The 27,874-nt window shown below is 43.5% G+C and overlaps 1 protein-coding gene across 1 annotated transcript in view; it reads left to right on the plus strand.

Annotated features, from left to right (window-relative positions):
- LOC147437524 (Nucleic acid-binding, OB-fold-like protein) overlaps positions 1 to 27,874 on the plus strand; it is a 42,164-nt gene that overhangs the window by 13,328 nt on the left and 962 nt on the right. Inside the window, exon 3 of the mRNA XM_086485958.1 lies at positions 26,441 to 26,529. Within this exon, the coding sequence (XP_086342084.1) occupies positions 26,441 to 26,529 (89 nt within the window). The remainder of the gene's footprint in view (positions 1 to 26,440; positions 26,530 to 27,874) is intronic.

The raw sequence follows: 27,874 nt of genomic DNA on the forward strand, positions 1-27,874 counted from the left end.
GTCAACAATAAAAAGCCATGAGTTGGCGGTTTTATTTGTCAATCAACGTTATAAGCTATATGGTTTGCCAGAGGATATTGGCAGTGATCGAGATACCAAGTTCATTGGGCGACTTTGGCGAGATGTGTTTACTCACCTTCGAACAAAGTTGAGTATGTCGTCCTCTTCGACAGACAAACTGAAAGGATGAATCTAACGATGGAGGACATGTTGAGGGCTTATGTCTCTCACAAGCAGTCTGATTGGGAAAGGTACATTCCACAATAAAGGGGCTATTCCTTCGGATATTAGTGTACATCCAATGTTTCATATCAATTGCCTTAAAGAAAAATTAGGTGAAGCTAACATTGTTGTGGCTATCGAGGCAAATGTACGGGAAGATATTTAAATTGAATATATTTCTCGAGAACCAGAGGCCGTTTTAGATCGCCGTACTCGTCATTCGCACCGAAGTGCTTATGATGAGTATTTAATTAAATGGAAGGGTCAATCTGAAAAGTTTGCTACTTGGGAATCAATTAGAGCTTTGAAAGCTCCGTATCCCCACTTCATTGATGAGGACATCAATGGTTCTTAAGAGGGAAAGTATGTTATGTCCCGCTCACAGCAGAGGGGATCTAGTCTATGACACTATCGTGATGGGTGTCCAGTGTTGAGGCGAACATAGTGTGAACCCGGCTAGTGTGGCCGATCACTTTTATAAAAGGAGGCTAAGGCTTTATTTGTAGTTACGGACCCCCGTTGGCAGAGTGCCAATGGTTAGCTCGTGAGGCTAGGAGTGCACGAGGTCACCTCAAGGAGGTGAGGCCAAGTGGTACGGGACGCTCCGTCTTACAGGTGCATGCCTACATCCTCCGATGATGGCCCAACACGGGGGAGTTGCCGGGATGGCGGCTATGGTTGGTGGGTAGTTCGTCCAAGCGTGTCCATAGGCGGTCTGTGTAGCCGAGAGATCCTCTCCACGTGTTCGTTTCAGGAGCGTAGTCTTGTCATCCTTCAAGAGTTGGCAGCCCGCTTGACTGCATCCCTTGACTGCGACCCAAGAGGAGGATAAGCGATTCCGGGGGGCATGGCTTTCTTATAGCGGATGTAAGAGCATCACCCATGTAGCCATTGCAACAGGCTCGATAGGAGCTGATCACCATTGAGGAGCAACGCCACAAGTTTGCCTTCCATCTTCAAGCATCTTAATGGACTCAAGTGGGAGACAGAGTTACTGGTCAGTTTTTTGAGATGCGTCCTCGTCATGCGCACATCAGTGTTTGCTAGTTGAGGAGACCGGATAGGTCTATGGCTACAGAGCCCAATGATATGCGTGTAGTTACTACTGACTTTTATCGTAAGTTGCTTTCAACCGAGCCATAGTCAAAGATCTGGGATGCATGCAGAGAGCAAGTGTGGGCTCAGATGCCTTGCTTAGTCATTGAGGAGATGTGCCAAAGACTTCAGAGCCCACTTAAGCCAAAGGAGCTATGTCGACGACGACGACGACGAGGTACTGCTGGGTTCTATGTTGACGACGATGTCGAGGGGTACTTGTACTACGGTGCTGCTGAGGTACTAATGGGGTATGCTAGAGATGCGACGACGACGACGATGACGAGGCTGTGGGCTGATCCCCTATCGCCAGGGATGGCAATGGGTTGAAAACTGAAAACGTTAAAGATGAAGATGGCTGAAATCTGAAAATGCGGGTGGTAATGTGGCAAGGATTGCAGCCGCGACGAGGCTATGCTGAAAATGCCAAGGGCTGAAATCTGATGGCGATCATAGGGCTGAAAATGCTGATGAAAAACGTTGGCTGATGGCTGATCTTGGAAAACACTGGAGGTGATGACATCCCCGGTGCTTGGTACTGCTTGGTTCTTGAGAGGCACCTTCACTGCTCCTTTGGTTTCTACTGGTGCACCAAGGGCTGGTTAAATACGTACAAATGCCTTGGTCGGGCAGCCATCCCAACCAGGGTAAATGAAAAGTCAATTATTAATAAAATGTACTCTAAGGGATGGTTCACGCGCAGATAATGCCTAAGTGCTAAAATGCAATCGTGTGCAAGAGAGGGTATGCAACTATGACTGGCCTAGATATGCACGTCCTGCTAGAGGCTCATAAAGGTGCTAGGCTAGGTTCTAAGCTAACGACTCATGCTAGACTTTAGCAAAAGCATGTCCACGTAGCACAAGTGAAGGTAGCGCAAGTGAAGTGCGCACGTGACGTCTCCCCGTTATAGGTGGGGCACAACTGCCGAACTTCGATCTTTGGATTCTTTCTGGACTTCTGATGTTGATTGCTTCTGATGCTTGTGGATGCACAAACCGATGAAAACTCCTTCAAACGGGTGGATATTGCGGATGTAGATCGGCCTCGATGTAAACACCGATCACACGAGTTACTAGGCAGGTGTCACGTGCACATCTAACCCTATGTGCATGTGGACAAGCTATCTCAGGTCCAGGGTTCAGGTTAGCCTAGGAAGTGTTCTGGCACCTTTGTGAGCCTGTGCGCAGGCCGTGCATGTCCAAGCACTTAGAGTAGTTGCATATCCTCTGATTGCACAACCCGGTATCAACCAGCATGTTCACTTTCCGGTCAAGGTACCCAAATTTGGGGCAGTACATTATTTGGTGATTTTATTATTAAATTTCCCATTTTATGAGGTCGTGGGGCTGTTGGGGAGACTGCTCGACCCAGCCTTGTCCAAGTATATAAGCGGGGGGGGGGGGCGCTCAATACAGGCAGAAGAGGCAGCAGAAGAAGCTTAGGCAACTTGCAGTGCACCTTCTCAGCAAGATTGGCGGAGAGCCTCAACGTTTTCAGTTATTGGTAGCCCAATCCAGCCACACAGTCTAGCGTTTTTAATATTCAGCCCTTAGATATTGCAGATTCAACTCTTAGCTTCGCAGATCTCACCTACCCGCAACAGATCCTCACCGTACCATTGGATCAGCCTGCTGAATTCAGATTTCAACATCTGCATTTTCAGCGCATCGTCATCGAGTCGTTGCCATCCTCATCCTCGCCGACACAATGTCAGTATTCAGCAACAAATCAGCGTTTTCCAGATTTCAGCATTTCAGCCCTAGCGTTTTCAGTTTTCAGCCCATCCTCATCGTCGTCATCATTGTTGTCGAAATCGCCAACACAGTGTCAGTATTCAGCAGCAGATCAGCGTTTTCCAGATTCCAGCATTTCAGCCCTAGCATTTTCAGTTTTCAGCCCGTCCTCATCGTCGTCATCATTGTTGTCAACATCGTCGGCAATCCATTGCATCTAGACCATTGTACCAGATTTGTGCAATCTATAACATAGACCTCTCTCGCCATAGAGGGGGGGGGCCCTTGGAGGAGGGTTTGAGAACCGTTTGGTGTCGTATTCTTCTTTCTCTCTCTCTCTCTCTCTCTCTCTCTCTCTCTCTCTCTCATTCTCAACACTCTCATTCACAGTAGCATTCACTTTGTTTGTGACCATTGCACTTGTACTCTCTTTCTAAGAACAACGGAAGGCTCTCCCTTCCATAAGTAAAAGGAACCCTTGAGCACAGTTCGGAGCACTCATCTTGAGCAATATCAACATTCACTTTCGCTGCACCTTACATTGGTATCAATTCTTTTTGGCAGTGTTCTGTATCACTCAAGGAAAGAACCACAATAATTTTTTTTGCTTGTTGTGGTCGCATGTAACCCAAGTCCACTTGGGCATGTCGATTTCTAATCGTGTTTTTGAAGAGTGACAGGTAACCCAAGAAAGAAGGGCTTGTTCAGCCTCCCCTTGCTCCTCTTATCACTCATTGAGAGCGGACCGTGCACTTAGCGGCAGGCCAATCGACATGAGGTGGGGAAAAGCAACTTTGGTGTGAGCGCAAGGTTGCCAAGGGGTGCACCCGCCGCAGGAAAGAGTCGAGCTCGGGTAAGAGAAAAGCCTTCTCAAACACCGATTGCAAGCTAAGAATCCAAGAACCTCAAGAACCCAAGAATCTCAAGATTCAGGTACCCAAGATCTCAGTGTATGGTCATAACCTGAAGCGGAATGGATACTTTGCGTGAAGGTGATGAGAGTGGAGTTGGAGAAGAAGAAGTTTCTACACCAGGAGGAGTGTTCCCTGATCCTCCCCTATCCCTATCTACGCCACTGATTGCACCAAATCCTACGGAGGCTTTGGTCAAGTCAATGGTGGACATGATGCTACAACAAGAGGTGCAACGCGTTGCCATGGATCGCAATCGCGAAGAAAGAAGGGCAGCTATGGAGCTTGAGCGCGCGAAGCTCAACGCATAGCGGCCGAAGAAAGAAAGGTAACCATGGAGCTCGAGTGCAAGCAAGCCCACGAAGCTCTACGCATAGCGGCCGAAGAAAAGCGAGCGGCTATGGCAGTAGAGCGTGAGGCGTGGAGAGACCAACGCATGCAAGAGTTGGTCCTACAGGTACTCACCTCGAAATCCGAGCCACTCAAGGACGTTGGCGGTTCATCAGATACTATAGGTAGAGATGCAGATTCCAAGAACCAAGTCATTGAGAAGTTGACGTTTAGTAAGTATGACGGTAAGATGGATGCTAATGTTATTCATTCTTGGTTGCACCAATTTAATGCTTACTTTGCGACAACTAAGAAAACAGGGAATAGCAAAGTTTTGTTGACCTTAGTCATGTATCTTGCCGGTGATGCCATTAATTGGTATCACGCATGGCAAGAGGCACAATTGGTCGCGCACCTAGAGGAAGTTGAGGAAGGCGTGCCCCTTTCTTTCAATTGGGCCGACTTCTAAGACAAGCTCAAGACGCGGTTTATGCCACCTCAGTACTTAGCGTGGTTGAAAGAAGATTGGCACAATCTCAAGCAAAATGGTATGCCGGTTATGTCTTTCTCTAACCGTGTTTTGCAGCTCGGCACCCAATTACGCAAATCGGATGATGAGCGCAAAGAGGCATTTCTTTTCGGGTTGGACGAGTATATCAAGTTCGATGTCGAAGTCCTTGATCCCATAGATCTCAACAAGGGGGTAGCGATCGCTCTCGCTTAGGAGATGAAGCACAACAAAGGAAAGCCTAAGGAGAACAAATATTCTTACAATACCTCTCAGACTTCTCAGAACCCACACAACGGTAAGAATGGTAACTCTTCTAGCCCATATTCCTCTACCCCTTCGGAAAAGAACTCTCAAAATGAATCTAAGGGTAAAGCTAAAACACCTGCTAAACCTAAGCTAACTACTAATGAAAAAGCTGCATAAGGAATTATAGGAGAATATATAACGCCAGAAGAACAAATCATTTATGCAAAGGAAGGTAGATGTTATCAATGTCACGTCAAGGGTCATATAAAGAAGGCATGTCCTAAGACAACACCACCTAAAGAACCCAAAGCACCAAGAACTACCACAAGCACTTTTGTGAACCAATCTGATTCTCCACATGTCTCTGACACACTCATTGACGAGTGACGAGTCTCTCTTTAAATGTTATGGTCATGTGAAGGGTCAGTGTTTTGTCATATTGTTTGATTCAGGTAGTATGTATGATGTGATTGGTGACTCTCTTGTAGAGAGAGCTCGCCTGGAGGTTAGCTAGACAACTCCTCTCGAGGTGTCGGGCTTCGCTCCCGGTATGGACTCTCTCATTACACAAGCGTGCCTTGATGCGTTATTCATTGTTCAGCAAGCTTCCTGCCATAGAAAATTTGTTGTGTCTTCTCTCCCAGGATGTGATATGATTTTGGGCATTAGATGGTTTCGTGAGCATAACCCTCTCTGCAAAACAGATAGAGGCCATAAACTATCTTAGTAGACACTGACTGTTAGTACCGACGCACTAGACACAACTCATTTAGCACTTGTACAAATTGAAAGTCACGTCACCGGACATCACATGACAAATCACTTACAAATTCATTCCAAATCTCAGACCATCATTAATCGGCAACGTATTTAGTAATCGCTTCTAGATCCATTCATGACCTCATAGATGCCAGATTAACTAATCCTTATTGCAATCATGTCTATAGAGATTTATGAGACTGAAATGTTGCAATCATTTCGTCTTTTAGTTCCTGCACTCAAATAAGTTAAGTACAAATCAATCATTTTTATTTTCGGGAATTCCTGTTCATAAAGTCAAACGGTAGAATACTGTCAGTCCATCAGTATCCCTGAAACCCAAAGGGACATCAGTGACTCTATTCAAAATTGGGGTAATCCGTTGACAAAGGAGCGGAGTGACTCCCCTCTTGTGCAAGCCCGCTGCACTAGAGTTCACCCATGCTGAAATCGGGGTTCTATTGGAGTAGACTATGCGAAACCGAATGCTTCAAGGTAAAGGTCCAAAATCTGAGGAGTATCTGCTAGGTCCTCTTGCTCCATCCACTTCGCATCCAATGCAAGATAGTTCTTGAATTTAACCAAGAACCGCCTAATCACTTTACCTTTAATCTTTCTATGCTTGTGTGCCAATATCTGTTCTGGAATGAGTATCTCCTCGTTTTTCTCCACTTTGGGTTGCTCATCTGGCTCCCCATCATCGGGCACATCGCCTTTAAAATGCTTCAATAGACTCACATGAAATGCATTGTGAATCTTCCAACTATCAGGAAGCTTGAGTCTAAAGGAAACATTATTTATCTTTTCTTTTATCTGGAAAGGGCCATAGTATCTCATGCTAAGCTTTGGAAAAAGCCGCTCCTTTCCCTTTTTCTTTCTTAGGCGTGCTTTCTCAAAATGTAAGAGCAGCCAATCGTCTTCCTTTAATTTCAAATCGCGACGGTGTCGATTTGCTCTCCTTGTGTCTTTCCTGAGATTTCGCTAAAGCCTCTCGAACCTTGGAAAAAGCAGTGTCCAAGTCCCTCGTGTACTGATCGGCTTCAAAAATCTTATCTTTCATGTGTTAAGTGCAACGGAATGAATGTTGTTCTTTCTCAAGATGAGTGATCCATATTTGCTCAAGGTTCCTTTTAGTTCTTATGCAAGGGAGAGCCTTCCGTTCTTAATGGAGAGTGCTATGATCACGAACAAAGTGAGTGGACACTGTGCGTGCAAGTGTATGAGACTGAGAGATAGAGAGAAGAGAGATACGACACCAGAGACGTAAAACCCTCCTCCGAAGGCCCCACTCTCGTCGGCGAGAGTGGTCTACTATTGATTGCACAAAGTGGTACAATGATGATGTATGGAAACTGATGCAACTTGGGACTATGAAGGTGACGACGACGGGGATGGCGACGACGACCTAAGGGCTGAAATCTGCAACCTTCTAACTGCTGAAAATCTGCTGAACTTGGGGCTGTTTTGGGTGGCTGAAAAACGCTGATCTGTTGTGCTGAGAAACGCTGATTTGCTGTTGTGCTTAGGGCTGAAAACACGGCCGGATCGGATGCTCTTCAAAGCTGAAAACGCTGCCTGTTTTGATGCCAAAAACGCAGCCTGATCTGGTACCAAAAAACGCTGGATTGGGCAGCTTTGATTGCGATAACTGAAAACGCTAGGTGCATGTGGCTGTCGCGGTCTATCCAATGCTGAAAACGCCAATGCAAGGGAAGTGCTGGCTATGCTACAAACGCTAGGGCTGAAGCTGTGGGAAAAACGCCAATGGCTGTGAGAGGGAACTCGCCAAGGCAAGGGAGGTTCTTGATGGTTCTTGCTGAGAAGGTGCCTGTTGAGCGTGGAACTCCTGCTGCCTCTTTTGCCATTTAGTGCTAACTTTGGTTTGCTTATATATTTTCTTACCCAAATTGCCCTATCTACTTTTGTTGGAAAGTCACTTACATTAATAAGTGAAAAATGTCAAAAATAAGGAAAATAGGCTAAATGCATTGGAAAATTCCCCTGACTGATTCTGATGGATTTTGATGGAAATGCTTATGATCATGCTGTGTGCAACGAGAGGATATGCATCTACACTAAGTGAGTGGGCATGCACGGTCTACGAATAGACTCACAAAAGTGCCATATCACTTCTAATCTAGACTGACTGGACTGACTGAACCCTGTTATGCTGTAGCTTGTCCACGGACACATAGGGTTGGATGTGTCACGTGACATCCCCTCCTTTTCTAAGTGAGGTATTGGTACCGAACTGTATGGTGTCGAGGGAGACGCCAATAACATCCGGAATCCTGGAAGGGACTCTTCGCCAGCCCACTCTGATGTGTGGGTCGTGCGGTACTTGAACTTCATAAAGGTCTGCAACGCTTGCTTCCTTGGGCCGCGCCGAAAGCGACACAAAGTCATCTTCAATGCTTCAACTTCATCGAGAGTCATGCTTCTTTCTTCTTCAAGAATCTCCATGGCTGAAAATTCTTGAAACCACTTCTAACACAAAAACATGAACATACCCATTCCATGTAAAGTGAGTGGAAAAAATCTTCTCTTCCTCAAAGACTGTGCATGCAATGTAGATGAACAATTAGACGGAGTGCCAAACCGTTCACCACACACATGCAAACAATGAGATCGAATCTTGTCTTTCTGATCTAAATCAATCAACTGTGGCAATTCACAACGGAAATGCCCATACTTGGTGCTCATACTGCCATGTGCTCTTTCTACAACTGTGTCATGCCAAGGAAGAGACATGGAATGTGACTTCCTTGAATGCATACTTTTCAGATTTTCATGAACAATCCGCATACATTCGTGCTCATTCATGAGTGAAACGTGCTCAACGTGCAATATGTCATGCCTAGGAAAAGGGATCACATAAAGATGCTGACTAAAATACAGGAAACGATCACGAATGAAACACTCGAACAATGCATGCGTATGAATCATGCGAACACATAATACTTCCTGGGGGGTTTCTGTGGACCTAAGCTCGAGAGCCAAGATCACTTCTTCGGGATCTATCGAATCTTGCTGTGGGGGATCTGTGGATCTCGACTCGAAAGCCAAGATCGATTCTTCGTGATTGATCGAATCTGCAACGAGGTTAGCTTCGCTAGAAAAAGCATCAACTAACTCATCCTCTTTGTGAACAATCACATCAACTTCATGCAACTCATCATGCTTGTGAGAAATCACATCTTGATCATGCCAATCATCATGCTCGTGAGAAATCACATCTTGATCATGCAAATCATCATGCTTGTCATTGGCATCCAAATCATCATGCTTAGCAATATCATTCAAATCAACATGCTTATCTTTGTCATCCAAATCATCATGCTTGTCATTCAAATCATCATGCTTATCATCATCATTCAAATCATCATGCTTCTCACAATCATGCAAATCGTGTGTGTCATGCTTTGGAGAAGAAGAGACTGAGAGAGTCTCCTTTCCCTAAATCTCCTGCATCTGTGCCTGAACTTGAGAATAGAGTCGTCAGAACTCTTTGTTTTGTCGGTCGCTCTGTTCTTGTATTGCTTTGGCTTCCTTCCTTGCTGCTTCTCTTTCTGCTCTTCTTTCTGCGTGTCTGCGTTCCATTTCTGCCATTCTTTCTGCATTTCTGCGATCCATTTCTGCTTTCCTTTTTGCATTTCTTGCTTCGCGTTTAACTTCCTTTCCATAAACATCTGGTCCAAAGCCTCCATAGGAGTTAGTGCAATCCTTGACGTAGATGGGGAAGGGGGAGGGTCGGAAAAACCTCCGAAAGATCTTCTCTTCACCCGAGTTCTACTCCTTTCCGCGGGCGCATCCCTTGGCGGCCTTGCGCTCACACCAAGGTTGCTTTTTCCCACCTCACGTCGATTGGCCGCCCGCTAAGTGCACGGTCCGCTCTCAATGAGTGAAAAGAGACACAAGGGGAGGTTGGACAAGCCCTTCTTTCCTGGGATTCTTGTCACTCTTCAAAAACACAATTAGGAATTGACACGCCCAAGCGAACTTGGGTTCGTGCGACCGCAACAAGCAAAAAAAAATTCTTGTGATTCTTGTGGTTCTTTCCTTGAGTGATACAGAACACTGCCAAAGCTCTGATACCAATGTAAGGTGCAGCGGAATGAGTGTCGTTCTTTCTCAAGATGAGTGATCCATATTTGCTCAAGGTTCCTTTTAGTTCTTATGGAAGAGAGAGCCTTCCGTTCTTAATGGAGAGTGCTATGATCACGAACAAAGTGAGTGGACATTGTGCGTGAAAGTGTATGAGATTGAGAGATAGAGAGAAGAGAGATACGACACCAGAGACGTTGTAAAACCCTCCTCCGAAGGCCCCACTCTCGTCGGCGAGAGTGGTCTACTATTGATTGCACAAAGTGGTACAATGATGATGCATGGAAACTGATGCAACTTGGGACTATGTCGGTACGACGGGGATGGCGACGACGACCTAAGGGCTGCAATCTGCAACCTTCTAACTGCCAAAAATCTGCTGAACTTGGGGCTGTTTTGGGTGGCTGAAAAATGCTGATATGTTGTGCTGAGAAACGCTGATTTGCTATTGTGCTTGGGCTGAAAACACGGCCGGATCAGATGCTCTTCAAAGCTGAAAACGCTGCCTGTTTTGATGCCAAAAACGCAGCCTGATCTGGTACCCAAAAACACAGCCTGATCTGCTCTCAAAACGCTGGATTGGGCAGCTTTGATGGCGATAACAGAAAACGCTAGGTGCATGTGGTTGTCGCGGTCTATCCAATGCTGAAAACGCCAATGCAAGGGAGGTGTTGGCGATGCTACAAACGCTAAGGCTGAAGCTGTGGGAAAAACGCCAATGGCTGTGAGAGGGAACTCGCCAAGGCAAGGGAGGTTCTTGATGGTTCTTGCTGAGAAGGTGTCTGTTGAGCGTGGAGCTCCTACTGCCTCTTCTGCCATTTAATGCTAACTTTGGTTTGCTTATGTATTTTCTTACCCAAATTGCCCTACCTACTTTTGTTGGAAAGTCACTTACATTAATAAGTGAAAAATGTCAAAAACAGGGAAAATAGGCTAAATGCACTGGAAAATTCCCCTGACTGATTCTGATGGAAATGCTTATGATCATGTTGTGTGCAACCAGAGGATATGCATCTACACTAAGTGACTGGGCATGTACAGTCTACGAATAGACTCACAAAAGTGCCAGATCACTTCTAATCTAGACTGACTGGACTGACTGAACCCTGTGATGCTGTAGCTTGTCCACGGACACATAGGGTTGGATGTGTCACGTGACATCATGCTAAGGAAGGGTGGAACCTTCGGAGCACCTTCAATGATCTCAAATGGTGCTTGCCCCGACGAAGAGTGGATCGTGTTATTGTAGGCAAATACCACCAAGGGCAAATTTTTCTCCCATTGAGTCTTCTGATAAGTAATGTAAGACTTCAATAAATTCAGTACGACTGAGTTTGCAATCTTTGATTGCTCATCTGTCTGCGGGTGGAAAGGTGACGAGAATTGCAACTGTGTGTCAATGTTCTTCCAATTAGCCTTCCAAAATAAACTCGTGAATCGGGGATCTCTGTCATAGACGATTGTCTCAGGCATGCCATGTAATCTGAAAATTTGTGCAATGAATAGTCTCGCTAAATGATCCGGCTTGACTGTTTTCTTCACTGGAATGAAGTGAGCTTGCTTGCTAAATCTGTCGATGATAGTCCAAATGCCATCATGCCCACTTTGCGTCTCCGGGAGATCAAAAATGAAATCCATAGCAATACTTTCCTAGGGGCAGTGAGAATGGGTAAAGGCTGTAACAATTCCTGTGCTTTATGCCTGCCAAACTTGACCTTTTGGCATACCAAGCAACTGCGTATAAAGTCGTCCACATCCTTCTTGAGTCTCGGCCAAAAGAAGTAACGCTCCACACTTTTCAAGGTGGTGTTGCCGCGGTGACCCGTAAAAGGTGGAGAATGGCATTCAGTCAGAATCTTTTCTCTCAACGGCTGTGTAACGCACAACATCGTTTTCTTCATCAAGTAGCCATCTCGTATGGAATATCTTGCTACTACCTCCCCATTCTGTATTTGAGTGAATACATCGGAAAAATCTGGATCTGTGGTGTACTGATCAACCATGTCCTCGAAGCTTCTATGATGTATTGCGGAAATAGCCAAGACTAACGGCTTCCGGGACAAAGCATCTTTGCCACCAAGTTCTTTTGTCCCTGAACATGGACAATATGGAAGTGAAACTGTGACAAGATCTTAGCCCACCGCATCTGCTTTTTTGAAAGCTGCTTCTGTGACAAGAAGTAGCGAAAACTCTGATGATCAGTGAAGACCGTAAAATCGGCTCCGAGTAGGTAATGTTGCCATTGAGTAAAAGCATGGAGAACCGCCAAAAATTCTTTCTGATAAATCTGTGCTGTCAATTCCGGCCTTGAAATCGGCTCTGATAGGCAATGACATGGTCGTTTTGCATAAAGACCGCTCCCAGACTACAATTACAAGCATCACAATACACTTCAAATGACTTTTGCAAATCCGACAAAGTCAATACTGGTCTCGTAGTCAATTTCTCTTTCAGTGTCTGAAAGACACTCACCTCTGTGGGTCCCCACGAGAAAGGTACCCCTTTCTGTGTCACTATGTGCAAAGGGAAAGCTACCTCTGCAAACTTTCGAATGAACCGCCGGTAGTAAGAACATAAGCCCAAGAAGCTTCTAACTTCATGAACATTCTTCAAATCGGGCCAAACATGTATAATCTCACTCTTGGCCGGGTCGGTTCATCTGTACTCCTGCTGTTGAGACTATGTGTTCCAAAAACTGTATCTTCGGCAAGAAAAATTCACTCTTTTTGGCATTGATAACTAACTTGTGATCTCGCAATGCCTGAAAGACCTGAAGCAGATGGTGTCTATGTTCTGCCTCATCCTGGGAGAAGACTATAATGTCATCAAAGAAAGTGCCGACAAACGATACTCTCTGAAAATCCTATCCATCATTCGGCTGAAAGTTGCTGGAGCATTGGTAAGGCCAAAAGGCATCACCAGAAATTCATACAAACCGAAGCTGCTCTGAAAGGCTATCTTGTAGATATCTCCCGGTGCAATTCTGATATGATGATATCCGCTTTTCAAATCAATCCTGCTGAAACAAGAGGATCCCTGTAGTCGGTCAAGAATATCGTCGATCCTTGGAATCGGAAATCTGTTCTTGATGGTGATTTTATTGAGAGCTCTGTAATCAATGCACTTTCTCCAAGATCCGTCTTTCTTTATCACCAACAACACCAGAGAGCAGTAGGGTGAAGTAATCGGCTGGATAAGACCCTTTTTCAAAAGGTCTTTCACTTGGTTCATAATCTCTTCATTCTGGGCTCGGCTAATACGGTAACGTGGCCGATGCGGTGGTGTGCTTCAAGGTATCAGATCAATGGTATGATCCTCCGGTCGAGATGTTGGCAACTGTTGGATTAAAGGCAAACTTCTTTATGTCTTGTATCCATCCTGTGTCACGTGACACATCCAACCCTATGTGTCCGTGGACAAGCTACAACATGATCAGGATTCAGTCAATCTAGTCAAGTCTAGATTAGAAGTGATCTAACACTTTTTGTGAGTCTATTCGTAGACCGTGCATGCCCAGTCACTTAGCATAGATGCATATCCTCTGGTTGCACACAACATGATCATAAGAATTCCCATCAGAATCCATCAGAATCAGTCAGGGGAATTTTCCAGTGATTTTAGCCTATTTTCCCTATTTTTGACATTTTTCACTTATTAATTTAAGTGATTTCCCAACAAAAGTAGGTAGGGCAATTTTGCTAAGTTAATATATAAGCAAACCCAAGTTGGCACTTTCTGGCAGAAGAGGCAGCAGGAGCTTCCCGCTCAACAGGCACCTTCTCAGCAGGAACCCCTATCAACACCCTTGGCGTTTTTGGTCTCCATCCTCGCCACAGATACCCCAGCGTTTTCCAGCTTGGATCATCGCCAACAGTACCAGATCATTGGCGTTTTTGCACCAGCATCTCCTTGCCATCACCAGCATCCCTAGCGTTTGCCTTATCAAGGGAAATCGCCAGCAGATTTACCAGGCAGCCTAGCGTTTTTACTAACGCTAGCAGATCAGTTCAGCGTTTTCATTTTCAGCCTGTTTTGAAGAAAATGCAGTTGCGTTTTCAGCCTTCAGATCGGTAGCAGATTCAGCCCTAGAAGCATTGCAAAAGACCCCCATTTTCAGCCCTCGAAAATGTAGCCAAAACAGTCATTTTTAGCCACCCAAAACAGCCCAAAGATTTGCAGATTTTCAGCAGCTAGAAGACCACAGATTTCAGCCCTAAAGTCGTCGTCGTCATCACTTTCGTTGTCATCGGCATAGTCCCAAGTTGCATCAGTCCATTGCATCTGCATTGTACCACTTTGTGCAATCATAAGTAGACCACTCTCGCCGACGAGAGTGGGGCCTTTGGAGGAGGGTTTTACAACGTCTCTGGTGTCGTATCTCTCTTCTCTCTCTATCTCTCAGTCTCATACACTTACACGCATAGTGTCCACTCACTTTGTTTGTGATCATAGCATTCTCTCATTAAGAACGGAAGGCTCTCCCTTCCATAAGAACAAAAGGAACCTTGAGCATAGTTCGGAGCACTCATCTTGAGCAAATCGCAAACAATCATTCCGCTGCACCTAATATTGGTATCAGAGCTTTGGCAGTGTTCTGTATCACTCAAGGAAAGAACCACAAGGATTTTTTTGCTTGTTGCGGTCACACGAACCCAAGTTCGCTTGGGCGTGTCGATTCCTAATCGTGTTTTGTTGCAGAGTGACATGAATCCCAAGAAAGAAGGGCTTGTCCAGCCTCCCCTTGTGTCTCTTTTCACTCATTGAGAGCGGACCGTGCACTTAGCGGCCGGCCAATCGACGTGAGGTGGGAAAAAGCAACCTTGGTGTGAGCGCAAGGCCGCCAAGGGGTGCGCCTGCAGAAAAGGGTAGAACTCGAGTGAAGAGAAGATCCTTCTCCAACGCGATTTGCAAGCGAAAGAAAACCTCAAGACCCTCAAGAACTCAAGAACCTCAAGAACCCAAGACTCTCAAGACTCAAGAACTTCAAGACCCTCAAGAACCCAAGTTCCTTGTGAACTTAAGAACCCGTGACCCCCAAGAACCCAAGTTCCTTGTGAACTTAAGAACCCACAAGAATCCACGATTGCAGAATGGTCATCACTCGAAGCGGAATGGATACTTCGCTTACAGGTGATGAGCATGAGAGAGGCGAAGAAGAATTTTCCCAACCAGGAGGTTTTTCCGACCATTGCGCTAACTCCTATGGAAGAGTTGGACCAAGAAAGAGAAGCAGAAAGAAAGGACTATGAAGAAGAAATGGTCGCCATAGATCGTGACTACGAAGAAGACATGGCAGCCATAGAACGTAAGTACGATTTGGTAGAAAAAGAAAGTCAAGCAAGATTTGATCGCGAGAACAAAGCAATAATGCAAGTGATGTTGCGACTCTTTTCCCAAGTTCAGGCATAGATGCAAGAGATTCAGGAGACGGAGACTCTCTCAATCTCTTCTTCTCCAAAGCCTGACACACAGGATTTGTATGATTGTGAGAAGCATGATGATGATTTGATTGACAATGATTTGCATGATGATCAGCATGATGGTTTGAATGATGATGATAAGCATGATGATTTGGATGCCAATGATAAGCATGATGCTTTGCATGATCAAGATGTGATTTCTCACAAGCATGATGAGTTGCATGAAGAAGATGTGATTGTTCACAAGGATGATGTGTTAGTGGATGCTTTTTCTAGCGAAGCTAACCTCGTTGCAGATTCAATCAATCACGAAGAAGCGATCTCGGCTCTCGAGCCTCGGTCTCAAGAACCCTCACAGGAAGTATTATGTGTTCGCATGATTGATACGCACGCATTGTTCCAGTGTTTCATTCGTGACGGTTTCATGTATTTTAGTCAGCATCGTTATGTGATCCCTTTTCCTAGGCATGACATATGTATGTTGAGCACATTTCTCTCATGGATAAGCACGAATGTATGCGGATTTTTCATGAAAAGCTGAAAAGTACGCATTCAAGGAAGTCCCATTCCATGTCTCTTCCTTGGCATGACACAGTTGTAGACAGAGCACATGAAAGTATGAGCACCAAGCATGGGCATTTCCGTTGTGAATTGCCACAGTGGATTGCTCTAGATCATAAGAGAAAGATTCGACCTCATTGTCTGCATGTGTTTGATGAACGGGTTGTCACTCTGTCTCTATGTTCATCTACCTTGCATACACAGTCTTTAGAGAAGACTATTTTTTCCATTCACTTTACATGGAATGGGTATGTTCATGGTTTTGTGTTGGAAATGGTTTTAGGAATTTTCAGCCATGGAGATTCTTGAAGAAGAAAGAAGCATGACTCTCGACGAAGTTGAAGCATCGAAGGAGCCACAGAAGACTCTGAGTCGCTTTCGGCGCGGCCCAAAGAAGAAAGCTTTGCAGACCTTTATGAAGTCCAAGTATCGCACGACCCACACATCAGAGTGGGCCTGCGAAGAGTCCCTTCCAGGATTCCGGATGCTATTGGCGATCTCCCTCGACGCCATATAGTTCGGTACCAGTACTCACTTTGAAAAGGAGGGGATGTCACGTGACACATCCAACCCTATGTGTCCGTGGACAAGCTACAGCATGATCAGGATTCAGTAAGTCCAGTCAAGTCTAGATTAGAAGTGATCTGACACTTTTTGTGAGTCTATTTGTAGACCGTGCATGCCCAATCACTTAGCATAGATGCATATCCTCAGGTTGCACACAACATTATCATAAGCATTCCCATCAGAATCCATCAGAATCAGTCAGGGGAATTTTCCAGTGATTTTAGCCTATTTTCCCTATTTTTGACATTTTTCACTTATTAATTTAAGTGATTTCCCAACAAAAGTAGGTAGGGCAATTTTGCTAAGTTAATATATAAGCAAACCCAAGTTGGTACTTTTTGGCAGAAGAGGCAGCAGGAGCTTCCCGCTCAACAGGCACCTTCTCAACAGGAACCCCCATCAGCACCCTTGGCGTTTTTGGTCTCCATCCTCGCCACAGATACCCCAGCGTTTTCCAGCTTGGATCATCGCCAACAGTACTAGATCATTGGCGTTTTTGCACCAGCATCTCCTTGCCATCACCAGCATCCCTAGCGTTTGCCTTATCAAGGGAAATCGCCAGCAGATTTACCAGGCAGCCTAGCGTTTTTACTAACGCTAGCAGATCAGTTCAGCGTTTTCATTTTCAGCCTGTTTTGAAGAAAATGCAGTTGCGTTTTCAGCCTTCAGATCGGTAGCAAATTCAGCCCTAGAAGCATTGCAAAAGACCCCCATTTTCAGCCCTCGAAAATGTAGCCAAAACAGTCATTTTTAGCCACCCAAAACAGCCCAAAGATTTGCAGATTTTCAGCAGCTAGAAGACCACAGATTTCAGCCCTAAAGTCGTCGTCGTCATCACTTTCGTTGTCATCGGCATAGTCCCAAGTTGCATCAGTCCATTGCATCTGCATTGTACCACTTTGTGCAATCATAAGTAGACCACTCTCGCCGACGAGAGTGGGGCCTTCGGAGGAAGGTTTTACAACGTCTCTGGTGTCGTATCTCTCTTCTCTCTCTATCTCATACACTTACACGCATAGTGTCCACTCACTTTGTTTGTGATCATGGCATTCTCTCATTAAGAACGGAAGGCTCTCCCTTCCATAAGAACAAAAGGAACCTTGAGCACAGTTCGGAGCACTCATCTTGAGCAAAGCGCAAACAATCATTCCGCTGCACCTAACATCTTGTGCTCGAGATCTTGCTTTTAAGTGTCTTTTGAACTTTTTTGTTTGCTTCCCATGCAATTGTAGGAAGTCGATGTGAGGGGTTTTGGCGCATCTTTATCATGTACTCCACAACCCTTTCCATGTCTATAACCTCAATCGGAAGAGATAGCGACTCAAGAAGTAGGAGCATATATGGTGTTTGTGTCTTAACTTGGAGAAAGTTTGTAAGAAAACGATTTTGGACATTCACAAACTCTTTCCAAGTAGACACATGTTCTCAAATGCCAAATATGCTCTCTTTCCCGCTTCCAAACAATGCATAACACATTCACGCCACTTGTGATTGGACGGAACCTCAAGGTCAAGGTACTTAAAGCTCTCAACAACTTGAAGTGTCTAATCATTGTACACAATGCATGGCTTCTCCTTATGGTTGGTTTTCACAAGCATAACCTTTGTTTTGGATTCATTCACAATCAGCCCACTATGCAAACAAAAGTTCTCAAGGACAACCATATGCTTTTGTGCATCTTCTAAAGTGTGTGCTAGAAGCACTACATCATCCGCATACAACAAAAGCATGATTACCGCATTGCAAATAGTGACCTCTTCAATGCATTCTTTTTGCATAAAGTGAAGTACTATTTGTTCCTATTGATCGATGCATAGACCAAAGAGAGTTGGTGACAACGAATATCCTTGTTTAACTCCAATAGTTCTTACAAAAAATTCTGAAATTTCTCTTCCCATGCGCAATTGACAAATCACCTTCTCATAAATTCGAGAAACCGCAAGCATAAACTCAATTGGCACTTAGAGTTCTTTCATCGTTCTCCACAAATTGTTACGTGTAATCGTATCAAAGGCTTTCTTAAAGTCCACAAAGCAACAATACAATCGCTTGCCTTTCAACCGACTTGCCTCCATGAGGACACCAAGAGTGACAAGATGATGAATGGTGCTATGGCATTGACAAAAACCCGCTTGCACGCTTGTCATTCTCTCTAGCTCAATCACTCAATTTCATATCCATTATGCACCAAAACAACTTTGCCATAAGAGACCCAATCATTATAGTTCGGTAGATGTTTACATTCTTTACATTGCCTCCTTTAAGCAAAAGCTTAACCCAATTAGTACTCCAATCATAAGGCATACCATGTTGAAGTGCAAGGTTGAACATATCACAAATCCACTCATGGGTAAAATCTCCCGTGTATTTGATCATCTCCTGCTTGATACCTTGAAGATCTCCCGCTTTGCGAGTGGCCAACTTTTCAAGCCCACCGCATACATTTGCAATAGTAAAAAAAGAGGGCATACATGGGAGTGAATAAAAAAATGACATTTTTTCAGTATTTGCTTGCTCATATAATTGCTTACAATGTGTGTGTATATCTACAAAACTCAAGTTACCAAAATTCTCAACCTGCTTGTCCCTTAAGTTTCTCCAAAATCTTCCACATGCATGTGCCTTTTCTTGGACTTGAAAAAGTTGTTGCTTTACTTTCCATCTTCTTCTCTTCTTTTGAATGCCTTGTATGTATGCAAATGACTTTGATAGTTTTCTTTGTCCATAGTTGCATCAAGCTTTATCAAGGACTTTCGAGCATCTTGACATTCTTTATCAAACCACTTTTTACGTGATCTATCTTTGTTGATACCATGGAGATGCTTTATGGCAAAACATTCTTCGGCTCAAGAACAATTAACTTTCTTGAAAGCTTCCCATTTAGTTTTCAACGGTGCGTTATATTAAAGCCTTTGTCATCCATAACTTTTGCTCAACCATTTCAATGTACATTGGTGCTCGTTTGAAATCCATACATAGTGATAATTTTTCTTTCCTTTGGCGAGATTATCATGCTTAGTTGCTTCTCCATATAAAAGATCAATATATAAGATCTGACGGTCGGATTTTGGGGTCCATTGGCCAAACATAAAACTCTTTATGCGATACATGATGGCTTCGAAGAGTAGTATATTGTCAATTACATTATCCCCATTATGTTTCTTACATGTAAATCCATTTGTTCCACTCCACAAAGATACACCATTGGCAATGAGCATATTCGTGCTATTACACATGTGTAAAAGTAACTTTCCATAGTGATCCGGCTCTTTCTATCTATTGAAGTACGATTATACTAGTGAACTTCCTCCAACTCCTTTGAAATGTATGACATATCAAATTGTTGAGTATCATGTTGCAATTTTTTTGTGCGAGTATTCATATCCCGAAATACAATAACATCACTTTCGTCTTTGAAATAAGCAATGTTCTCTTCTAAATCAAAAAATGATTGATCTCTATCGATGCAAGCATAAAAGAAGAAATCATAATGAGGAATGTAGCAACCGGCATAAATAAAAAGGTGCTCTTTTTTGGTGTCATAATTTTTAGCTATACATAACGTTTGTACTTGTCATCTTTCACAATTCATACAAAATCTTCGTGTCCATTCTTAATCATACATGCTAACCCTCCGTGCCCTCTTCGTTGCTTTGAGATTCTTTGACCATATCAATAAATGTACATTATAATCCTCTAACCCGTTGATCAGTTGTGTGTCATGCTCCGAAGTTCAACAAGAAGTACAAGTTCATGTATGCAAACCCTGACATTCGATGGGTATCCATTGCGATTTCAAAAGTATACTTTCAATTGTAACTTAGTCTCATAGGCCGCGCATCCCTATTTGCTCGAGGGACTTGCCTCCTCCTTGGGCATGTTTTTGGCCAAAAAAGAGAAGGCATCTCTATAGCCTTTGCCAAAAACATGCCCAAGGAGGAGGCGAATCCCTCGAGCAAATAGGGATGCACGGCCTATGAGGTCAAGTTACAATTGAAAGTATAGTTTTGCAATCACAATGGATACCCATCGAATGTGAGGGGTTGCATACATGAACTTGTACTTCTTGTTGAAACTTGGAAGCATGACACACGACTGATCAACGGGTTGGAGGATTACAATGTACATTTATTGATATGGTCAAAGAATCTCAAGCACGGATGGTTAGCACGTATGATTAAGAATGGACACGAAGATTTTGTATGAATTGTGAAAGATGACAAGTACAAACGTTATGTATAGCTAAAAATTATGACACCAAAAAGAGCACCTTTTTATTTATGCCGGTTGCTATATTCCTCATTATGATTTCTTCTTTTATGCTTGCATGGATAAAGATCAATCATTTTTTGATTTAGAAGAGGACATTGCTTATTTCAAAGTCGAAGGTGATGTTATTGTATTTATGGATATGAATTGTAACATGATATTCAACAATTTGATATGCCATACATTTTAAGGGAGTTGGAAGAAAATCACTTGTATGATTGTATTTCAATAGATGAGAAAGAGCCGGATCACTATGGAAAGTTACTTTTACACATGTGTAATAGCACGAGTATGCTCATTGCCAATATTGTATCTTTGTGGAGTGGAACAAATGGATTTACATGTAGGAAACATAATGGGGATAGTGTGATTGACTATATGTTACTCTTTGAAGCCATCATGTATCGCATAAAGAGTTTTATGTTTGGCCAATGGACCCCAAAATCCGACCGTCGGATCTTATGTATTGACCTTTCATATGGAGAAGCAACTAAGCATGATAATCTCGCCAAAGGAAAGAAAAATTATCACTATGTATGGATTTCAAACGAGCACCAATGTACATTGAAATGGTTGAGCAAAAGTTATGGATGACAAAGGCTTTAATATGACGCACCATTGAAAACTAAAAGGGAAGCTTTCAAAAAAGTTATTTGTTCTTGTGCCGAAGAATGCTTTGCCATAAAGCATCTCCATGGTATCAACAAAGATAGATCACGCAAAAAGTGGTTTGATAAAGAATGTCAAGATGCTCGAAAGTCCTTGATAAATCTTGATGCAACTATGGACAAAGACAACTATCAAAGTCATTTGCATACATACAAGGCATTGATTCAAAAGAAGAGAAGAAGATGGGAAGTAAATCAACAACTTTTGAAAAGGCACACGCATGTGGAAGATTTTGGAGAAACTTGAGGGACAAGCGGGTTGAGAATTTTGGTAACTTGAGTTTTGTAGATATACACACACATTGTAAGCAATTATATGAGCAAGCAAATGCTGAAAAAAATGCCATTTTATAATTCACTCCCATGTATGTCCTCTTTTTTTACTATTGAGGATGTATGCGGTGGGCTTGAAAAGTTGGCCACTCGCAAAGCGGGAGATCTTCAAGGTATCAAGCCGGAGATGATCAAATGAACGGGAGATTTTACCCATGAGTGGATTTGTGATATGTTCAACCTTGCACTTCAACATGGTATGCCTTATGATTGGAGTACTAATTGGGTTAAGCCTTTGCGTAAAGGAGGCAATGTAAAGAATCTAAACATCTACCGAACTATAATGATTGGGTCTCTTATGGCAAAGTTGTTTGGGTGCTTAATGGATATGAAATTGAGTGATTGGGCTGAAGAGAATGACAAGCGTGCAAAAGGACAAGCGGGTTTTTGTCGATGCCATAGCACCATTGATCATCTTGTCACTCTTCGTGTCCTCATGGAGGCAAGACGGTTGAAAGGCAAGCGATTGTATTGTTGTTTTGTGGACTTTAAGAAAGCCTTTGATATGATTCTACGTAACAATTTGTGGAGAAGGATGAAAGAACTCCAAGTGCCAAGTGAGTTTATGCTTGCGGTTTCTCGAATTTAAGAGAAGGTGATTTGTCAATTGCGCATGAGAAGAGAAATTTTAGAATTTTTGTAAGAACTATTGGTGTTAAACAAGGATGTCCGTTGTCACCAACTCTCTTTGGTCTATGCATCGATCAATAGGAACAAATGGTACTTCACTTTATGCAAAAAGAAGGCATTGAAGAGGTCACTATTTGCAATGCGGTAATCATGCTTTTGTTGTATGCGGATGATGTAGTGCTTCTAGCACACACTTTAGAAGATGCACAAAAGCTTATGGTTGTCCTTGAGAACTTTTGCTTGAAGCGTTTTCTTATAAACTTTCTCCAAGTTAAGACACAAACACCATATATACTGCTACTTCTTGAGTCAGGATCTTTTTCAATTGAGGTTATGGACATGGAAAGGGTTGTGGAGTACATGATAAAGATGCGTCAAAACCCCTCACATCCACTTCCTACAATTGCATGGGAAGCAAGTAAAAAGGTTCAAAAGACGCATAAAAGCAAGATCTTGAGCACGGGATGGATGCAAGACATAAATAAGTGGTTTGGGAGATGGGATGCATTACACTTGCTACATGATACTTCAATTGACTCCCAAGTGAATGAAGCTTTTTTACAATGCCAATGTATACGGCTTGGGAGAAATCTGGTGGGTCACGCTTTTTACATTACACCACCTATATGGCTCCCAACTACAAAACCATGTTCTTCGTTGAAAGAGGAAACCGTACTCACACTTACATGCTTGAGCCTATCCCCTTGTCAGCGATACACACTATCGTAGTCATTCGGCTTAGGTCCCGTTTCCTTCGATGCGAGACAAGGCATTGCGGCAACGGAGAAGAGTCAAATCGACTGTGCACATTATGTTCACTGCAAGTTCGAGAGTCTGAGTACACACACTACTAGAGTGCTCAGCTTTTGGTCACATCCGTACTTGCTTCTCTCACATTTTCAGCCATGACTTAGACCTGCATACTTTCCTCTCTCAGCCACAGTGTGGTCTCTCCATTGCGACTCTCATCACCACAATTTTGGGGCATCGAGAGTCACTCATCTGCCATACACATACTACATCAGATGTAACTTTGGTCCCATAGGTCATATTTGACCTCCGAGGACGATAATAAAATCTCTCTCTCTCTCTCTCTCTCTCTCTCCCCAAAGATCTGGAGTCTCTGCCCTCAGTGCCGGGATGTGAGCGGATGTGCAGGCAGCAGAGGGTCTATGTGAGGGGCTTGTTATCAAATTAAAATGGTGGTGGTCTTTTCTGCTTTCAGAGGCAAGCCTCGTGATTTTATCAGTTCTGGATTTTGTAAGCTCAAGAAGCGATTGTTGCAGGTTTCTACCTGCCCCTCTTCAATGCAAGAGCGGAACTAGCTACAATACTCCAGCGGAATGAATGTTGTATTTTCTCAAGATTAGTGATCTTTATTGCTCAAGGTTCCTTTTAGTTCTTAGGAAAAGAGAGCTTTCCGTCTTATGGAGAGTGCTATGATCACGAACAAAGTGGGTGGTTATTGTGCGTGCAAGTGAATGAGACTAAGAGAAGGAGAGAGAAGAGATACGACACCCGAGAGGTTGTAAAACCCTCCTCCGAAGGCCCCACTCTTGTCGGCGAGAGTGGTCTAACTTTGATTGCACAAAGGTGTACAATGCGAATGCAATGGACTGATGCAATGGGACTATGTCGATGACGACGACGACTTCGTGGCTGAAATCTGAGGTCTTCTATCTGCTGATTTTCGGGACTGTTTCGGTGGCTGAAAATGACTGTTTTGGCTGCGTTTTTATGGCTAATAATGGGGGAACATCTGCAACCATCTTGGGGCTGATCTACTGCTGTGTCATAGGCTGAAAACTACGAGTATCTGCTGCTGGTTTGGGCTGAGAATTAAAAACGCTGATGCTGCCTCTCTCTTGCCAAAAACGCTACTGTTGATCTGCTGCAAAAACGCCACCAAGGCTGATGGCTGCTAGCGTTAGTGCTGGGCTGAAAACGTTGGACAGGGCAGCATTGTCTGGCGTTAGTAAAACGCTCAGGCTGAGGTTGTGGATCGTGGGAAAAACGTCAGAGAAGGACACTGCTGACGAGGATTTGCTGTGGAGGATAAAACGTTAGGGAAGTGGAGTGGGTGGCGATGGTCTAATGCTGCGGGGGGGGGGTATACTGCTGAGAAGTTGCCTGTTGAGCGGGAAACTCCTGCTGCCTCTTCTGCCAAAAAGTGCTAACGTGGGTTTGCTTATATATTAACTTAGCAAAATTGCCCTACCTACTTTTGTTGGAAAGTCACTTAAATTAATAAGTGAAAAATGTCAAAAATAGGGAAAATAGGCTAAATGCACTGGAAAATTCTCCTAACTGATGCTAATGGATTCTGATGGGAATTCCGATGATCATGCTGTGTGCAAGCGGAGGATATGCATCTATGCTAAGTGACTCGGCATGCACGGTCTACGAATAGACTCACAAAAGTGCCATATCACTGCTAATCTAGACTTGACTAAACTGACTGAACCCTGCTGTGGTATAGCTTGTCCACGGACACATAGGGTTGGGATATGTCACGTGACAACACTTCTAAAACATTATTCATTTTTAAGCCAAAGCTTTCTCAACTTCCAGTAATTGTTACTCGAATCTCATGTATTTGAGTTTTTGAGAGAATAGCTTTATGCTGTTATGCTTGTGCAGTCGAATAATGCATGTGTTACTCAGCTTAATTACACTTGTATTTGTGTGGTAATATGATTGCAAGAGCATTTATTTATTGTTTGTAAGCTTCTATGGCCTAATTTATATGAGTTTCACAAGTTCAACAAAGTGGCAACATGTACAGTTGATGTGTGACACAGGCCAAGCAACGATTGTAGTTGCGAACATGAGAACGAGAGAGGAAGACCCCGATCCCTAAGAGAGAAGAGAGTCTAGACAGAGTCATGCCTGGAAAATGAAAAGTTGTTCCAATCGTCATTGTGTTAGCTTTTTTGGTAAACTTCCTCTTGAGCAGTGCTCGAAAAAAATGTTTATCCAAAAACTTGCAAACTATATATGAGAAACATAGAGGTAAATTGACTAAATTTGAAGGTTTTCAAGCCAAATTAAACTAGTTTTTGGAAACACTCATTGTGTTCTCTCTCTCTCTCTCTCTCTCTTTGGAAAATGAAAAGTTGTTCCAATTGTCATTGTGTTAGCTTTTTTGGTAAACTTCCTCTTGAGCAGTGCTCGAAAAAAATGTTTATCCAAAAACTTGGCAAACTATATATGAGAAACATAGAGGTAAATTGACTAAATTTGAAGGTTTTCAAGCCAAATTAAACTAGTTTTTGGAAACACTCATTGTGTTCTCTCTCTCTCTCTCTCTCTCTCTCTCTCTCTCTCCTCAATATCCATTGCGTCAGTCTTGCATTCTCTTCTAGTTTTGAGAGAGAGAGAGAGAGAGAGAGAGAGAGCACAACAATGTAGCTGTTGGTGCCCCTTTCATGCATTACAAACACAAAAGAGACCTATAAGCTAGAGTTGTCGAGGGCTTCAATTCCAGCCTTCATGCCAGAGTGTACCGCAGCAAGAGCAAGCAAGCGGGTGAGATCTAGATACTCCTTCTTAGGTTGTAGGAAGCTCTCTTTAACGACAAGGGCCCATTGTTGCATCCACACACATCTGCCCAAGATGAAGAGAGAAAGCAAGAGTGCTTTTGCTACTTTTTAATTTGCAATGGTGGTCTTTTCACCTTCCACCCTTTCTCTCAAGGGCAGGTTTTGTGATTTAATCACTTGTTTTCATGAGAGATCTCCTTGTTTTTTCTTATTTGTATCCTCATATGGCTTGCGACGCACATTTTGCTGCTTAATAGTGCGATCTTCACATACAAAACATTTTGTATCCCTCAAGTAAATCCAGCTATTATCAAGTATAATCTTTCATTTGGTCTCATCTGGCATGGTGCATACAATTGGCCATTTTGCGGAGCAAGGAGCTCCTTGCTTACCCACTTTATGTGCCATGTAGACCATAACTCCTGACATGTCAAAGTGGGTTTTGAAGATATCTTCGATAACAATGGGGAGAGAGAGAGAGAGAGAGAGAGAGAGAGAGAGAGAGAGCTTGCTTCAAACTTTCTTCCTTATTTCAGGTTGGTAAAGTCATGGCAAAATCTGCTTTGATTGATATTGTTTGCGTTGGCTCAAGGGCTGTCAAGGAGAAGTTTTCTGGAATAGTGAGGTGGGTGCTTTTTCTTTCTTTGACCCTATATGGGATTTCACTTCACCCATCATTCTAGAACGTTAGTAATTTATGCTCTTTTGCATGTGTCGATAACTTTTCCTCATGCAAGTACTTGTTTATGCGTTTTTTGTAGAGCTCTCCTTGTTCTTCAAAGGATTTGAGAGGCAAAGCCTTGTTACAACAAAGCTTAGTGTCTGCTGGTTATTTCAATTATGTGGATTTTGATATTGTGTTCCCTTTGTTAATGAGGCAGTGTGCGATACTTGTTTTATCTTGATGCCCTTCCTTTCTGCTGAATAAAACAACCATCAAGGCCTTGTGCATGCCAAAATGGAAATGCAAATAGAATTGGAAAATCTGTGAAATATCAAGGCAAGTAGGTAGGGGGAGCTTTTAGACTTGGAGAATAAAAGCAATGCTAGTCTTTCTTTGATGACCTGCCACTATCTGACTATGAAATTACTAGACCAAGACAGAGGGAGATAGAGCAGGCCTTCTTAGACCCTGCTGCTATACTGTGGGGACTCTTTACTTTTCACCCACCTATGCATGCCATACTATACCCCCAGTTTGGTACTGGATGGAGCTAGCTAGCCCTTTGCATGTCATGGTTTTACTCCCCTAAACATATAGCTCGACATCCATTAGAGTTGAGAGTCTTATCCCTGTCATCACTCATATACTTGCACCCATGCACCTTGTGTTGGTTTATTTTGTTTTGTTGCAGGTTTATTTTCAGCAATTTCATCCCTTTTGCTGGATACCTAGAGGACACACACATGTATGCAGTTGTTAATTCTGCCTCTCTCTCTCTCTCTCTCTCTCTCTCTCTCTCTCTCTCTCTCTCTAGATATGCCTGCTCTCTTGTCTTGCATTTTTATTTGTGCAGGGCAGGAGCGACCCCACATCGGGCTGGCTGCTGTGGTCTGTGTCTTTGCGGTTCTCATTGTGTTGTCGGTGTTGCCCTAGAGGGAGATCTATGACTTCTGAGGACAGTCCATGCGATCCAAGCTGTTTTAATGCCACTAGTATGGCTAATTGCAGAGGTCACCACCCAGGGAAAGGCCGATGCAGCAGACAAATTCCAAATACTAGGTTGGCATTGGATCTAGAAACGAAGGTTTGGGTTCAGTTCACCCAGCATATGATCATACAGGACATGATAGTGGTCCCTTGTATTGGGCATGAGTACTGGATCGGACGATTTCACATCGGTTTCCGAATGGGTCGTCCAGATGGCAGTCATGCTTGGCAGTGCAGTGACATGAAGATTTTATACTTTGGTGTCAATGGCTGATTTTGCTGTTTGTTAAGACTCACAATTTCTCACTACATTTAGCTT

The sequence above is a fragment of the Adiantum capillus-veneris genome, chromosome 17, assembly GCF_014529385.1.
Source record: "Adiantum capillus-veneris isolate H3 chromosome 17, ASM1452938v2, whole genome shotgun sequence".
In the NCBI taxonomy this organism is placed as follows: Eukaryota; Viridiplantae; Streptophyta; class Polypodiopsida; order Polypodiales; family Pteridaceae; genus Adiantum; species Adiantum capillus-veneris.